A 14,776-nucleotide genomic window follows, 5' to 3' on the forward strand; every position below is an offset into this window, starting at 1 on the left:
GGTTATGTAGTTTTCAACCGTTGTCTTGCGTTTGGAGCGTAATGGGTCGTAATTTTAAAGAAAATGACATAATTTTTACAAACATGATTAACTTTAATATTAGATTAAACTAACTTGATTTTTAAGGAATTTTAAAGAATGTCAATTTCTAATTCACATCGATGTAACCACAGTAACGAGGTCTGCCCCTTTAAATGACAGTCTGTAAACAAACGTTGGCCGCGTTACAGTGGCTCAGAGCTCCACAAATCGAAAAAAAAAGAAGTTCACTTTTTGTCAGTACACTTTGGGACTGCACAACCACTCAAAGTGTTAAATATTGGGAGCTGAAACGAATAAATTTATCGGTGCGGCGTTTTTGGGCGATAATGAATTGTCGCAACAACCAACGTTTTACGGCAGTGGAGTTTCAGTTTGATTGGACGCTTTGTGCCGTAAACCGTGTCGGTTATAGAACACATGGGACGGAGCTGAGGTAGCGTGTACATCTGAAATGTGAGTTAACTGCTCGAAAAAATCACGTTTACGTCGTTATGTTATAACAAAATGCTATTTTTATTTGCGCAATAACAGTTCCTAACTTGCGTTATATATGTTGCTAGCTAAGTAGCATGGGTAAAAGCACCAGAAGCGCTTTATGGATCGAAAACACATTTCAAAACTGTTATAACTGATGGAAAAGTGGTTCATTAATATTAAAATTTAAGCAGAGTTTCGTCATTAACAGCACGTGAAGAAAAAAGCTTGGTGTAGTTTCTTGTCTGTGGTTCTAGTTTAACGCCTTCATTTACAAAGTGAGGAATCAAATAGTTGGCAGAGCCAGTAAGTGTATCACAGGGAAAGTTCCCATCTGAAAGTCTTCTAAAATCCACACGAATCTACTTCTGGTGTCTTAAATGTGAGACTTGGAGAAGGTTTTGGAAAAACTGTGTTCTTGTCTCAGAAGCTCGGCTTTCTGTTTATTTTTATTCTGAAGCTAAAAGCCCAGGTCAGTGTTTCTAAAGCCAAAATTGGACCACCCCCCCACTTGTATTGTCGCCAGGTTCAATGATTGTATTGTCAGATGAAGGCACTTTTGAACACTTACATTTATTGCTTTGCAGAAAGCTTCACTAGCTCATAACTTAAATCCAATTAGAATCAGAGAAACGTTATCGTCAGACACTTTCGCCCAGTCCAACAAAGCTTCTCACTGCCTCGGTAAGATGTTCAGGAATACTTTATTTTTCCCATATTTGGTTACTTATTAAAGCAGTTTAAATAATGATCAGATGATACTAATATTTATCATTATTATTATTATTATTATTATTAACATCTGTCAGGTGCTTCTTTTTCAGATATATTGTGTTATAGAGAGTGATAGCATAGCAGTTTTTAGTTCTCATCAGTTACAATCACAGAACCAGTCTTCGTGATTCCAGTTTGTACAGTCTGTTAGTATCACCAGCTGTAGTGCTGCTTCTCCTGCAGATCACAGCAAAGTACACTGTACTTGCAGTAACTGATGGATAGAAAATCTCATCATCACTTTGCAGCACACAGTGAAGGATTGTGGTGCCTGCTAAGCCTCTTGTTGTATACACCCTATGTGTGACAGCATGAGCGGTCACGCAGTGGTTTGATGAGTATGAAAGAGATATTGATCACATGCTACACTCTCCATAACCAACAAATTTCAACCCAGATAACCGCTTGTGGGAGATTGGCGTTCCATCCTTTCTTTGTTTCTTCTTTACTTTAATTTGTCACCTGCGTGTATGTGACATGTTAATCTTCCTACTCTTGTCTCACTTTCTCTCTCAGACAGACATTAGGATGGAAACTCAATCAAAAAAAATTTTTTCTCCTAAAAATGGGAAGAAGTTCATGCAGAAAGGCAAAGGTAAAGCATCTTTTACAACAACGCTTCCAAGCTTCATCACATCAAACCAGTTTTGTGATTGCGGTGTCTCATTTTGCCCAGATTCCACAGGGACCAAATTTGGTGGAAAACCAGGCAACAAAAAGCCCTTCAAACAATACAACAACGCAGAGAGGAAGAGCCAACCGGGGAAGGGCCGGGATGGCGACAAGAGACAAACAAAGTTTTCTTTCTCTAAAGGAGGGAAGAGGAAACTGACAGATGCTAAAGATGAAGGAGGAGAGGGTGAGGAAATATCGGCTCTTTACAGACCAAATCTGACACTGTAAACATTGGAGTTGGTTGTATATCATAAGCTGAACATAATTAACACACATACATTCTGCACATATACAGCACATGTTATCAACGCACTGCTTGTTAGTTTTAGAGTAAAAATAAATAAATACATGAGATACACTCTCTGTGCTACAGTGTGGACAGTCAGACTGCTGAAATGACACATTCTGCTCTAAATCACTGATTCTGTGTTCGGCTTCTCCTGAGAGCCTTTCTGTTAGAGGACGGTCTTCAAAAGCAAAAGTTGTATTTCCTCTTTTGTGTGAGATCAGGTCCTGGGGCTAAGAAGGTGAAGAAGGATGGGTTTAAACCAAATGAGAAGCTCACAAAGGAGGAGCTGAAGAAGAACAGGCAACAGAGAAAGAAGGACCTGAAGAGGAGTCGACAGGAAGCTGAGAGGAAGGACATGTATGAGATCATCAATCAGTCCAAACATATGTGGGGAGACCTCAGGAGGTACATGTCCACACACACACACACACTCACTCACAGGGTCGGAGACAAGGCCGTCGTTTGTATTGCTGCGGTCGGTTCAGTATTGGATGTTTGTGTTAACAGGAAGAACTGCGAGAAAGACCTGAAGAAGAAACTGTTGAGAGAGCTTCGTGATCTGATCCATGGAAAAGTCAAACAGGTTCGTCTGTTTGTTAGAAACTGCACATATGGATTTATCTTTATTTTTAAACCTGTTTAACTTTTCTTTAAAATGAACCCATCCTCAAATGACCATATTGTGGACATTCACTCTTGTTGACATCATACAGTGGGGAAAAAACCTCCTGAAATCTAAGTATTTGGCTCACAGGGATTACGTGTACATACACTAGCCTAATCATATATGACGGAAAAAAAGAACAAACAGGGTAGGCTTCCAATAAGATGTACCTTTTTAAAATGTAGTTCTCTTAGGATTGTTCATCATGTCTGCAATTGACTCAGAAAGTAAAGAGGCTTAAAAGTGGACACACGGATCATAAAACATCATAAAAACAGGAAAACAAGCAGTTTCTTGCATTTTGTTTTAATTTTATGGAATGATTTGGATTGTTATGTGACCGTGCTTTCCTTCCTCCAGATGGCGTTTGCTCACGACGCCGTGCGAGTGCTGCAGTGTTATATTCAGTTCAGCAACCACGAGCAAAGGCAGGAAGTGTTTGAGGAGCTCAAAGGTGAGCATCATAATTTCATCTACTGTCTTTGGAAGTGTTACAGTCTGCGTGTGAGTTACCCCAAACTCTGAGCTTTTTCATCACCAGTTAATTCAGAGGTGACGTCTAGAAAATATCCCCAATACAGACAGAAAACTCAGCATGGGCTGTGGGCATTTAGCAGTTCTGGATTTTAATGTGACAGTGGATAGTTTTGCCTTTTATTTTTTATTTTTTGTTTGTTTTAACTTTTTATTCTTGCACAGAAGAAGTTTTAGAAATGGCAACAAGGCTTTTAGCAAGAAAGGGAAATCACAAATTGACCACACGTGGTGCTTTAACCAGCCAGAATCTGAGAAAACCCTGGCGTGCATGAGTAATGTACGTTCATTCTTATGCTGGCATAAAAATTCAGCACACAGTGCAAAGACATATATTTAGCAGGGTTAGGTTAATTGCTGTTTCTAAATGGGCCATAGGTGTGAATGAGAGTATGAATGGCTGTCTGTCTTTCTCTGTTAGCCCTGTGACAGACTGGTGAGCTGTCCAGGGTGTACCCATGCCTCTGGTGCCCGGGACAGGCTCCAGCCCTCCTGCAGCCCTGATAAGGATTAGCGAAAAAGGATGGATGAATGGGAAAAATGTCTTATGTGTTTGAGTAAATGGGCCTACAGACCAGCAAAACTGGTTAAAAATATTAGAATTCTAGTGAGGTTCCTTTGGACCTTTTCAACTCATGCAGGAACGGCCCTGATAACTTTGCTGGTAACGAATGATTTTTGGGTCCAGTGGGTTTTCCCTGCTACTTCCCTCCAGAAAATTTATATTTTTATCAAAACCAACAGAAATCCATCAGCGCCAAAGTCATATTTGTTGCTACTGAAACTAGCTTCTGCCGCTTTTTTCAAAACACCTCATCCACGGATTATGAACAGGCAGCACATTTTCCCTTTTACATCAAAATTCAATAAGTAAGATGTGAGTAGATATAAAAAGATCCAGTTATACGACTGTGTCCTTGTTTTCTTTTAACAGATGACATCCTGAGTTTGAGCAAGTCACAGTACGGCAGACATGTGGTGAAAAAGCTGCTGGTGTACGGGTGAGTCGGCTTAGAGGAGTTTTTTTCCCCTTTCTGCAGATGCGTCTTGAAACAGGTGTTTCTATTATTTTGTCCAACCAGTTTAAAAGAATTCAGCTAAATATGACAGAATAAACTGCTCAGCAGCTACAATGAAGTTCTGCAGTAGATAAGTGTAATCTTAGGTGTATTTATTATTTATGTATTTACTTCCTCCACAGGAACAAAGAGCTGGTGGCAGCAGTGATTAACAGGTTTAAAGGTCACGTGCGACAGATGCTCCGGCACGCCGCTGCCTCGTCCATCATCGAGTATGCGTACAATGACAAAGCGGTGCTCGCACAGAGACTCATGCTCACAGATGAGCTGTACGGCAACACCTACACTGTCTGCAAGGTAAACACACACACACACACACACACACACACACACACACACACACACAGAGGCTTAAAACTATTGTTTTGTATCAGCGCCACCAGAGGGCAGACAAACAGGCCGACCACTATTGTGATTATTATTTTTGAGAGGTGTGTTTATTAATTGGTGTTGTGCGTCTCTTTGTCCGTGTCCAGTCATACGAGTTCAACACCCTTGAGAAAGTCGTAAGGACGAACCCGGACAAGCTGAACAACATCATGGACGAGATGAAGCAGATTCTCACACCCATGGCCCAGAAGTAAGACCAGGAAAAGAATCACCTGCCAAGTTTGACTTTGAAGTCCTTTACAAATGTTTTCTGACAGAGTGTGGTTAAAGCTTTCAGTTTTTGTTATACTAATGAATAAAGCAATTCACATTAAGTTGGGGTAAAATGGCAAAAGATTCAATAAAAACATTGTTTAAAATGTTTTTCCTAAAGATGAGAACAAATATGAGCTGATGTGGAAACTTTGATTTGGTTTGAGACGCATTTATGGTCAGAATTTAATTCTTTTAGATAAATTAGAACCTAAAAGAAAGTTAAAGTTATAAAATTTCATTACTGAACTTAAAAGTTACAAATAAAACCTTGAAGTCGATTCGTCCACACATATTTAAGGTTTTGTAAGTGAGAGAGATGTTACATGCTGTTTTAGACATTTGTACGCACACAAAGGTTTTTGAAAGTCAGAATTATCGGATTGGTGAGCTGAACTTATTCGGGTTTGGATGTACGCATTTGTAAACTGGTTTTAGGTCCGATTTGGTATTTCTGTTTTGTATTTGTGTGGATTTAAACATGCACGTGTGAGTCCTCAAAAGTTATACACAAATCATTGAACACATTTGTTAAACTTAATTTATACTTGCAGATCATATTGTACGCACTGAGACAAATTTCTCTCCATATTTCGGAGTCCTGTCCATCTATACCTATACGAGAAGGTTTTCTCAAACATGAACCACATGAAGTCCAAACGGTGCTCTTTCCTGACTGATGCCACTGCAGTACTGCATTAATATTACAGCCCTGATATGGAGAAGCTCTGCAGCGATGTTCAGAAACGGAATTCACATTAAAAGAGCATTTAATATGCTGTTATTTTTCAATAAATATCTCTATATTTTTGACCCTGAGTTTTACGTTCAGGGCTGGACCCCAGACACAGACACACGGCTCTGTTTCTCCCAGTATTCAGCCTGAGGGGCTAAAATGGCTCTTTGGTGCCCTGATTCAGACCTAAGTTACTGTCATTCTTTTCACTCAAAGTCTGCACGTTGTGCATATGGGTGGAAGAAGGAGGTGATTTTACGTGTTTGAAAAATGAAGCACTGGTTTAGTTCTAGGGTGAAAGTGGCCTACGTCATTTGGCACCACTGTGGATTTTCTACCATTAGAAGTTAAAGGTTTAACCTCTTTTGAAATGCCACAAATATTCTATCCAAACTTTTTAATCTTCAGACCAAAGCTCACAGAAGCTATCAGATGGATTTTAGATATGGTTAACTGAAATCGGCTGCAAAGCTGTCAAACAGGAAGTGAAGTTGTATGCCAGGATTGCTGTATGGGTCAAATGGAAGGATGAAAAGTGAATCTAAAGTGGAAATGCCATTAACTGCAGTTGCTCTGTTTTCAAAATTCTGTTTATATTTTATTTTATCTGGATGTTTGTTAATCACTTGGACTGTTTTTTTGTATTTCAGGGAACAAGTGATCAAACACTCTCTAGTCCACAAAGTCTTCCTGGATTTCTTCCAGTGTGCTCCTGAGAAACAGAGAACGGTGAGCCTCTTTTTAAAGTTTCCATGTATTAAAGAACAGAAGATGAATATCGCTGCTTCATTGGAACTAAAAATGGAATAATAATTGTTTCTCCTTGCTCTGTGTTTGTTGCGATTCGAGCAGGAGATGATCGAGTCCATCAGACAGTCTGTCGTCTACATGGCCCACACTCATGACGGAGCCCGAGTGGCGATGAACAGCTTGTGGCACGGCACAGCCAAGGTGCGCACACGCTCAAATGCAACAACTGCACGTGCACATGCAGGAGTTCTGTTGTTACAGACAGTTGAGAAGCAGCCGTCACTCTTTTCTTTTTTCCTCCATGGGAGTCATTTAAAAAACTCTGCTCGAAAACAAAACTTATGGCCTCAAAATACACGGAGAGAGCCTGATCGGATTTTGTTTACGTAAAGACTCTTGTACCCAGTTTAAAATCGGTGGCATAAATGACCTCAAGTCATCACCTGTGTTTATTTATCGGTTCATGAGGTTAGCAGGAGGACACACAAACCCAGGCTTTTACCTGTACTAGTAAGCCAGTACAGGGTTGCAGGTCCATCCACTGTGACCCCTTGGGAAATAAAGGTTAGGCTGAAAGTTGTTTTTTTTATTATTACCTATCAGAATTGTTCCATGTACCACAAGCCCCAGGGTAAACTGATATTGTGGTGATCAAAGAGGTTTTCTTCTGCGGTGTAAAAGCAAAGCTGTCAGTTCAGTGGTGCATCTACACTCTTACCCTCAAGTTCTGGGTAGCAACCAAAAGATGAGGGGAAATGAGTTTCCTCTAGAAGATGCAAGATGGCCTGTTCTTCATTAGAATAGGGGTGAGCTCAGAGTAGAGCTGCTGCTTTATTCATTGAAAGAAGCTAGTTCAGGTGGTTCATGCATCTGATTAGGATTCCTGATGGACATCAAGTGGCAGAAGATGGATGATCATAATTATTTTCTAACATGCCAGCCGCACATTAAAGCTTCTTCAGTTCCTCATAATCTTTAGATTGGCACCATCCAAACTTCATATATATGTAACTAATGTTGATGACTGGCAGGAAATGGAAGCGTCTGCTACACAAAGTCATTGTTTTATTTTTTGTTTCAGGACCGAAAAGTCATCATAAAAACTATGAAGACCTACATGGTGAAATTTGCCATGGTGAGTTCATTTAATCATGTGTTGATTGATTAAACCAAAACCTACGTTTATATGTTAACAATTCATGCAAAGTGTCTGCAGGTCAATTAAAGTATGTTATAAACAGTTTGGATGTTTTTAGTGTAGTGTAAAATAACTTCATGGTTGTATGTCTGCCAAAAAATAATCACTGTCATTTCTGTACTTTGTATTCTCACCTCCACTTCTACCTCTCATTAGTCTTATTTTTCTTGTGGATTTCTGTCAGTGTTTCAGACGTTTTGTGATGAAATTCTCTGTTCTTGATGTATCTTCTAAAACGTCTCAGACAACTTGTTATGTGCACAATTGTTCAAAACTAGAAAATAGCAGCTGATTATTTAATCTCTTTAAAGTCACATTGTTCAGAAATTAAAATTCCTCAGAGTGAGTAAGAGTGAGGACTGATATATGTATGTATCCACAGGGGGAGTTTGCTCACCTGGTTCTTTTGGCCATATTTGACTGTGTGGACGACACCAAGCTGGTCAAACAGGCCGTGCTCTCAGTAAGTCAAATGCAAAATACTTCATTGGTATGCAGACTCAAATGGTTTTGGAGCCCAGCAGGAATCTGCAAACTGACTAGAAGAGTGTAGAGAAAAATGGCTGTGAGTGGCCTGAGCCAAAGTGCAAATCTGTCTGAACAGGAACAGGGCAGACACACACTGCCACAGCAAAAGAAACCTTAGCTTCAGACTTGGATGGTTCCTGGACTCATATGCTCCTGACTGGGAGGGGAGAGAATGCAAAGCATGACATGTTTAAGAAGTATCCCCATTAAAAACTCATTTGTGTCCCACCTTTCCAGGAGATCCTAGAATCTCTGGATGAGGTCGTAGGTAACAAGTACGGTAAAAAGGTCCTAGTGTACCTGCTGAGCCCCAGAGACCCGGCTCACCTGGTGCCGGAGATCATCAAGGTGCTGGAGAAGGGAGACGGAAACGCACACAGGTAACAGCAATATGGACGGTTTTGTTTAATCCAAGAAAGTAAAAATAAATAGTAATGCTAACATATAAAAGTCTGAGATGGAGTGAAGGTCACATGTTTCTGCTCTGTTCAGTAAAAAGGACACAGCAACTCGGAGGAAGGAGCTGCTGGAAGTTGTCTCCCCACCGCTGCTGGAGTACCTATGTAACAACGCAGCTGCCATGGCGATGGACAAGGCGACCAGCGTCACCATCAGCGACATCTTGGCGTCGGCCTGTGGGGACCTGCGGCCCGCCATGACGGCTGTGGCTCAGCTGGCCAATCAGGAGTTGGTACCAGGAGGGATTAAAGGCGAGGTGTGTGACAGCAGTTAGAAACCGAGCACAAAAGTGTCAACAAACAACAAATATGAATATGAAAGGATTTTTTTTTTTACTTGTATATTCACTAAAAGAAGCTTTGATGGTGACTTTATGTTTGATGCGCTGTGCTCTTTGTGCTCTCTGTAGCTTCACATGGCAGAGCATCCAGCAGGACACCTGGTGCTGAAGTGGCTCATAGAGCAGGATGTCACGCTGGCAGAGGCCGGCAAGGAAGGTAAGGACACTCTGACACACACAGTAAACTGGTTTTAATGAGAATGTTGTTGAATTCAGGGTCATTTCTGACAGCGTGCTGAGCATTTAAAAAACCTGTTTAAGTGGGTTTCTTAGATTAGCTTGAGTCATTTTCACACAAACTCCAGATATTTGCAGGGGAATCAGGCTGGGTTTAGATGTGTTCACAATGCTGGGAACACTGTTATTTAGACAAGCAGACAGGACACATGACACCTGCTTGGAAGCAGCAGCTGTAAATAAATAAATAAAATTTTGTCAACAGCCTAGCTGCAGCATTTTGCACAACCTGTAGACAATCCAGAGAACCTTTGCTTAGACACATAAAGAGTTACAATAGTCCAAGCGTGAGGAAATAAATGCATGTATGGCAATCTCCAGTTCAGGGTGAGATAAAATAGGGCTTAACTTAGCCACATTTCTTAAATGATAAAAACAAGATCGAACCAGAGATTTCACATGCCCATCCAATGTGAGAGTCATGTCAAAAGTTACACCTAAATTCCTGATAGAGGATTTGACATACACTGAAAGAGGACTAAGGGCTTTCACTGTCTGGGATAAAAATCTGTCAGGAGCGCATACGAGGACTTCAGTTTGAGTTAGAGGAAATTTGCAGCATCCAATGTTTGATGGAATCTAAGCAATCATTCAGAAGCTGAAGCTTAGATAAATCCTGGGGCTTAAAAGAGATGTACAACTGAATATCATCAGCATAACGGTGATAACAAATGTCCTCAAAAGAGCCCATTATATGCTGGAGGGGTAGAAGATATATTAAGAACAATAAAGGCCCCAAGACCGAACCCTGAGGGAGACCACAAGTAAGGGAGGTAGAGGATGACCTAAAATCGGAGACCACCACAGAAAAAGATCGGTGATGTAGATATGAGGAGAACCACTCCAAAGCAGTACCCGATACACCAACCCAATGTTTAAGCCTTTCCAGGAGGCTGCGGTTGTCAGCAGTGTCAAAAGCCGATGTTAGGTCCAACATAAGTAGGACTGAGCATTTTCCTGCATCATTACTCATCAGAATGTCACTTGAGACCCTAAGAAGGGCTGTTTCTGTGGAGTGAGCTCGGCGAAAGCCAGACTGAAACTTATCACAAATGCTATGTTTGTCCAGAGCTGCTATAAGTTGCTTAGCCACAACCTTTTCTAGAAGCTTAGCAATTAACAGTAATTTAGAGATAGGTCTGTAGCTGCTCCAAAGAGTGGGGTCTAGCTGAGGTTTTTTTAAAAGTGGGAGAATAGCAGCATTTTTAAGATAAACCGGAACTATACCAGACGCCAGTGAAGAGTTGATTAGAGTGAGCACAGATGGACCAATTACCTGGAAGACATTTTTGAATGATGATGCAGGAACAATGTCAAGTGGACAAGAGGATGTTTTTACTGAATTCGCTAGTTTTACCAGCTCAGGTAGTGAAACGGGAGAGAAAGTATCCAAAATGACGTGCCGAGATGGGGTTGAGATCGACAGAACAGGTGCTGAATGAGAAAAATTTATTCTTACATTCTTCATCATTGCAAGCAGAAAAGAAAGAAAACTGTCACAGTCGTCCTCATTAGATGAAATAGGGGCTGCAGGAAGAGCAGGAGTAACAATGTCACTAATTGTGTTGAATAGCACCTTAGGATTACCTCTGCTCTTTGTAACTAAGTGTGAGAAATAGGCAGCCCTCGCATCTCTGATAGCATTATTAAAAGAAGCTAAAAGGTCCTTTAGGTAGAGGAGATGAACATTTAGATGGGTTTTCCTCCACCTGCGCTCCGCTTTACAACAATCATGTTTTAGACCGCAAATACTGTCATTTAGCCAAGAAGGAGATTTGCAAGCAGAAACTCTCGTTTTAACCGGACAAATTTCATCTAAAATAGAAAGGCAATAATTATTCAAAAGATTGGTTGAATAATCAACATCATTATGAGGAGATAGTAGGTTAAAAGCATCTGCAAATGTCTTAGCTGTGGAGGAGTCTAAGATACGAGAGCTAAGTATCCGTTGAACAGGGGACAAAAGCTCATTAAAAGACATGTTAAAAACAATAACATGGTGATCACAAATAAAAATGTCCTCAGAGTAAATAAAATCAATAGTTATACCCAAAGTAAAAACAAGGTCCAGTGTCCAGCTGTCACACTTCTAACATACCGCCAGGTTAAAGACCAGCTAATGCCTGATTCAACTGAGCTGGACATTGTGTTCTCATTGGCAACTCTCTAGAGCATTGTCTCCAAATGTTAATGGCCACATGTGTGAAAACAGCTTAGTGCCTGTCCCCTCTAACCCGATTGAGGATTTAGTCAGTTATAGCTATGGATCAAAAGAAAGAAGTGAACTTTTTAAAAACACGAGTACGCTAGAAGCAGACAGGTGGTATTCAGTGGACTAAAAGCCAAACACACAGCTTTGGAGTGTGTCTCTGCTGAGCTGAACAACAGAACCACAAACCACCACAAACTGCAATACTCCTACATACCTGCAGGAAAATCACTTCACATCAGAGCTAGAAAGTGGAAACTATATATCTTCTTATCTCTTATCTCTGTATCTTGTTAATCTCTGCCTGTCTGTTTTACCCTCTCAGAGCGATTTGGGAGGATCCTCGTGGACACAGTAGGAACAAATAAGATGAAGAGCTGGGCCAAAGTCAACAGAGGAGCCATGGTGCTCTGCAGGTCGGTGAACAAACACATTTCTATCACTTCAGAGGGTGTTTCTTGAGGGTTGTATAACAACTGAAGTTCAGCTCAGATAGTCTTTTTATTAACTGGCTGGACAAAAACTCAAACCCCAGTCAGGGATGAAGGGTATCATAATGTCAAATGTCACATGACTCTTCTTTAGCACAAAATAACCTCTGCGTGCTGCCTACTTCTATCCTAGATATTATCAGATGATGATAAAACGGTGATTAAAAATCTATCAAGAGCAGATAATCGATACTGATTTTAAAACATGCTCAAAGAACATGTGAAAACATGGCACTTCCAGCTGATTTTAAACTGAAGATAACCATGTGTTTGTTCTAAGGACCAACAGGGGGCGACTCTGGTATCACAAAGAAACCGTTTGCCCTCTTTTTTTGTAAATTAAAGTTTTGGGGGGCGGGGTTTCTTTGCAGTTTGCTGAACAGCTGTGACAAGTCTGTGGCTGCGGAGGTGAAGGCGGCGCTGGAGTCCATCAGGTCGGAGCTTAGCAGCATCAGCAACAACAAAGGCGTGGAAATCCTGCTGGAGAATCTGAACAAGTAGACCTGTTTCTTCCAAACAAACTGCTGATGTTTAACCCATTACTGCCTCTGTGGCACCAACACCTGCATGACTGAGTGATTGAAGCAGCAAATGGGAACATTTTTCAGGAAGTGGATACAACCTGACACACTGCTGTGTAATTACAGTGGATGGGAATTTGTTTGGAATCTGGGAAATTAGTAAAAGTGTTTGGAAAAATGGTCACCGCTACAAGAAAACGGATTACAAACATGGAAGAACAGCTGGCAGCTCAAAAGTCAACGGACAACACAGATAATCAGTTTCGAGTCCATTACTGTCTTTGAAACTCAGCACTTCATCATTTACATTAAACAAATCTGGACAAAGTGATGGGTTTCATGGACAGAGGCTAAAATGTTTAGATACAGAGCTGATTAGTGAATGGGAAACGGCCTCTGTCTGTGATTGATGAGCTTAGCATGACTGAATGAATCATGACAAGATCTTCAAGAAATGAACAGAGGTCTCTTATACTTACTGTAATTATAAGAGAAAATCCTGCTTATTTTATGCTTGGGGTCTTCTCCAGTTGACTTGATTTTAAAATCTATGTTCAGGCCAACACTCTGCAGGTCATTAAAAAGGTTGGACAAGTAAAACCATGTGCATAACATGACAAAGCCCAAAGTTTTTTGGTAATTTGTTGACTAGGATTCATCTGATCAGCCTTCAGATTTGTTTTGTAAGATTTTATATGTTGTAAGCATCAGCTACAAAGTTACTGTGTTTGCAAAATAAAGACTATTGTGACAACTATAATATGAATTATGATTTTTTTTTTAAAAAATAAGAGATTTATTTATGTGATGCTGACACAGAACCCCAAAACCTGAGTGTGAGCAAGCAAGTAATCAACGAGCATTGTCAAAGTAGACTTTAAAATGTTGGTTTATTTCAGTGAGCGGAAGAACCTGTCACATTTTTGCCATAGATATTGTTCCAATGGTTGGTGCTCATGGTAAATGGACTGGTAATACCTGTAAGATAAATAATTTTTAACTCTGAATCATGCAAAGCCACTCCTGTAGAGCCTAAGAATAAAAATATGGAGGGGAAATGAACATAATGGGTCCTCTTTGACAATGTCATAAGTGTAATTTGACTACATCGCTTTTTTAAAATGTTGCTTTCTTGTGAAAGAACCTGGCTCAATTCTTTTTGCCATTTGAAGCAAGAAATTGCTTCAAAAAAAATCTGATATTTTATAAAAGAAGGTTGTCGGCTCCAGAGATACAGTTCATATTTTGAGGATAGAAAGTTCTGTACACAAACTGTTGAAGACAAGACGATGAGAAACAGTTTCATTCTTACAGAGACTCATGGGGCAGATAAACAGGTCTCTCAGGCACTGTCCAGATGTTGGATGTTTCAATGTTATCGGGTCCCATGTCGGGGATGGAGGCTTTAACAGCTTCACCACAGACAGGTTTGGAATAAATAAACACCTTTAATTCAGAGGACATTTTGACTTTGAGAATTGGAATTTAAAAAAAAAAACCTTGTACAACAATAATAAGCAAAAGTGATACTACATATAAATTTGGCCACAGCCCCCCTTCAAGGTTATCTCCTTTTGCACCACTGAACGGTTTACAGTGCTGCTTTCAGTTTGGGTCACTCTCTAGAAATCCTGTCCTGATCATTTTAAATCCCTTCTGTGTAAAACTAACCGTTGACTTTTGTGCCAAGGATCATTGCTTGTGAGAGTTGAGACCTGGGATACTTCGGGTCAGGAATGTGACCAGGAGCATTTGTGGGAGTGTTCATGAACAGAGGCAGATATGCCTCTACAAAAGGTATTTAAACCTTGGTTAAAAATAAATTTGGGGGCTTGTCCAGGATCGGTACTTCTGGCCTATAACATGAATTTTTGTTGCGATTGTCATGGTTCGAATTTGAGGAAAAGACAAACGGCTGCATGGTCTCAGTGGATGTCAGAATACCGTAGGTGATTTTATTATACATATGTACATATGGGGAAGATGAGCAGTACAAGGCTCTAAGCGCTGATCTCCCACCGAACAACCACGTCACAAGGTTTTTATTACAATGATGACGTCAAGTCACATGATCGGTATCAGTCAGGGGGAACTCAGAAAGTTCCCCTATATGGCCTCCAGATGTTTCCACTCA

General features: G+C 40.5%; 1 protein-coding gene across 2 annotated transcripts; it reads left to right on the forward strand.

Annotated features, from left to right (window-relative positions):
* The first annotated feature begins 215 nt into the window (after positions 1-215).
* pum3 (pumilio RNA-binding family member 3) lies at positions 216-13,399 on the forward strand. Of its 2 annotated transcripts, none has more exons than XM_005725522.1 (18): positions 216-495; positions 1,807-1,885; positions 1,967-2,149; positions 2,476-2,659; positions 2,762-2,837; positions 3,279-3,372; positions 4,387-4,453; positions 4,654-4,828; positions 5,008-5,111; positions 6,560-6,638; positions 6,762-6,860; positions 7,741-7,794; positions 8,240-8,320; positions 8,623-8,765; positions 8,878-9,100; positions 9,254-9,341; positions 11,956-12,046; positions 12,493-13,399. In XM_005725522.1, exons 2-18 carry the CDS (start codon positions 1,819-1,821, stop codon positions 12,620-12,622), a joined length of 1,938 nt encoding a protein of 645 aa, XP_005725579.1. In that variant the 5' UTR covers positions 216-495; positions 1,807-1,818; the 3' UTR covers positions 12,623-13,399. The 2 variants fall into 2 exon arrangements, with proteins under 2 accessions (XP_005725579.1, XP_005725580.1); XM_005725523.1 differs by having other exon boundaries at positions 1,811-1,885.
* The last annotated feature ends 1,377 nt before the right edge of the window (positions 13,400-14,776 follow it).

Source organism: Pundamilia nyererei, unplaced genomic scaffold (genome assembly GCF_000239375.1).
Source record: "Pundamilia nyererei isolate P.nyererei 1_Seehausen unplaced genomic scaffold, PunNye1.0 scaffold00016, whole genome shotgun sequence".
Taxonomy (NCBI): Eukaryota; Metazoa; Chordata; class Actinopteri; order Cichliformes; family Cichlidae; genus Pundamilia; species Pundamilia nyererei.

Excerpts from the sequence above, each read along its gene's own strand:
- pum3 (XM_005725522.1), top strand. The coding sequence starts at position 1,819 with ATGGAAACTCAATCAAAAAAAATTTTTTCTCCTAAAAATGGGAAGAAG. Across the intron at positions 2,150-2,475 it reads TAAAGATGAAGGAGGAGAGG|GTCCTGGGGCTAAGAAGGTG; the intron begins GTGAGGAAATAT and ends GTGTGAGATCAG. Across the intron at positions 4,454-4,653 it reads AAAAAGCTGCTGGTGTACGG|GAACAAAGAGCTGGTGGCAG; the intron begins GTGAGTCGGCTT and ends CTTCCTCCACAG.